The 2,315-nt window shown below is 55.3% G+C and overlaps 1 protein-coding gene across 1 annotated transcript in view; it reads right to left on the reverse strand.

Annotated features, from left to right (window-relative positions):
• Positions 1–563: 563 nt before the first annotated feature.
• The window catches only part of GYG2 (glycogenin 2), a gene marked incomplete at its 5' end in the record, with an annotated part of 16,917 nt that continues 15,165 nt past the window's right edge, over positions 564–2,315 (reverse strand). The window contains 2 exon segments of the mRNA XM_015559460.1: positions 564–875; positions 1,861–1,968. Of these exon segments, the coding sequence (XP_015414946.1) occupies positions 714–875; positions 1,861–1,968 (270 nt within the window).

Genomic DNA, 2,315 nt, shown 5'->3' on the forward strand with positions numbered 1-2,315 from the left:
CACCAGGGGCCAGACAGTCGACCGGTCGACCAGTCGCTATGACGTGCACTGACACCAGGGGCCAGACAGTCGACCGGTCGACCAGTCGCTATGACGTGCACTGACCCTACCAGGGGGACAGTGGACCGGTCGACCAGTCGCTATGACGTGCACTGACCACCAGGGGCAGATAGTCGACAGGTCGACCAGTCGCTACGAGGGATCCCACTGGTGCACAAATTCGTGCACCGAACCTCTCGTAAAAATATTTTATTAAAAAAAAAAACAAAGAGAAAGGATGTTCATATTAAGGATTCCGGAGGTACTGAACCCCTGATCCTACTGTGATGCGCCTGGGGACGGAAGACAATCCATGGTGACGTCCAACCTAGACGTCGTAGCATCTGTCCGAGCCGGCGTCGCAAAGCTCCTCTGGCCAAGACCATGATCGAGGGTCGACCAGAAGTTTCTTTCCGCTCCTTCTTGCAAACGAGGTGAGAAGATGGCGAGAAGGTGTGGGGGGGCTGGGACCAGCTGGCGGCTTCCTGCTGGGCGGTTCACGGTCTACGTTGCTTTTTATTGGAAGGCACTCAGGTTGGTCGACCATCAATAATGACAAATACAGGCACGGAGGTGAACCATGAAGACAGGCATGGAGTTGAACAGCGTTGCCCTCTGGGCAGACACGAGAGGAGACGTCCGCCCAACAGAACACGGCGGACAGAACCCCCGCGTCACTGCAGGAACCGGTCCAGCTTCTCCTGGATGCGGGCAAAGGCGTCCTTGCCCATGTAGTCGATATGGCCCTCTTCCCACTTCCTCCTCTGTTCCTGGGGGCTCAGTGCCCTGACCTTCTCGCTGATGGAGATCTCGGAAATGGACATGGCCAGGTCCACCTGGGGGAGACAGGCCGACAGGAGATGTTTCTTGTTTGTGAAGTTTTTACGAGCGGCCCGGTGCACGAATTCATGCATGGGGTAGGGGGTGGGGGGGTCCCTCAGTCTGGCTGGCGATCAGGGCTGATTGGGGCCAGCTGGCTGGGGGTAGGGACCATGGGAGGTTGGGTGTGGGAGTGCACTAACCACCAGGGGGCAGCTGGCATTGAGCATCTGCCGCCTGGTGGTCAGTGTGTGTCATAGCGACCGGTGAACTGGTCGACTGGTCGTAATGGTAGCTTAGGCTTTTATACATATAGATTGATTTCAGAGAGGAAGGGAGAGGGAGAGAGAGAGAGAGAGAAACATCAAGAATGAGAGAGACCAAATTGTGTTATTAGATCTTCATTAGGAAAAATAAATAAATTAGCAATCGCTTTCATTAAATGCATCCATGGGCCCGGCCAGTGTGGCTCAGTGGTTGTCCATTGACCTAGGAACCAGGAGGTCCCGGGTTCGATTCCCGGTCAAGGGCACAGGCCCGGGTTGTGGGCTCGATCCCCAGTTAGGGGGTTTGCAGGAGGCGGCCGATCCGTGCTCCTCTCTCTCTTCAGGGATTTTTCCCTCTCTCTCTCTCCCTCTCCCTTCTTCTCTGAAATCAATAAAAAATATATATTTTTTAAAAGATTCACCCCCAATTCTCCAGCCTTTCGACAACGAATGATGATATCAGACAACAGATGGCCGGCTTTCGCTGCTCCCCCAGTTGAATTAATTTTGCAAAGCAGCTTTGAGAGAGAGAAAGGGATTAAGACGGACATGAGAGAGCGAGTAGACCAAGCGCCCAGGCTGGAGAGAAGACGGACGCATCACAGACGCCATGAGAGGCAGGTAGAGTCTATTTCAACCAAGTGAGTTAACGGCTGGGGGGTGCAGGCGGGGAGCCCCGGGAAAGGCAGGGAGTGACTGGCAGAGGCCGAGAGCGAGCAGAAAACTGGGGTACCACCTCCAGCGCATCCTCAGGTCTGGGGTCCCTGGTGACGTTCACAGGGGTCTCCTGGTTTTGTTCCCCGGATTCCTCCGACCGGCCACCTCCTGTCTTGTCCGCTGGCTGCTAGAGACACAATCACCCATTGTGAGTCTGGCTTGGAATTCTGAGAATTTAGTCATTTTTTAAAGTTTATTTTTATTGGTTTCACAGAGGAAGGGAGAAGGAGAGAGAGAGAAATACCCATGATGAGAGAGAATCATGGACCGGCCGCCTCCTGCACGCCCCCTACTGGGGATCAAGCCCGCAACCCGGGCCTGTGCCCTTGACCGGGAATCTAATGTGTCCTCCCGGGTCAGAGGCTGATGCTCGACCCCTGAGCCACGCCGGCCGGTTGAGGCCCTGAAGCTCGGGCCCTCGTGGAAAACGTTCCTTCCACGTGACACACCTCGCGCTGGCTCCCACAGGGGCTT

Source organism: Myotis davidii, unplaced genomic scaffold (genome assembly GCF_000327345.1).
Source record: "Myotis davidii unplaced genomic scaffold, ASM32734v1 scaffold434, whole genome shotgun sequence".
NCBI classification, from domain to species: domain Eukaryota; kingdom Metazoa; phylum Chordata; class Mammalia; order Chiroptera; family Vespertilionidae; genus Myotis; species Myotis davidii.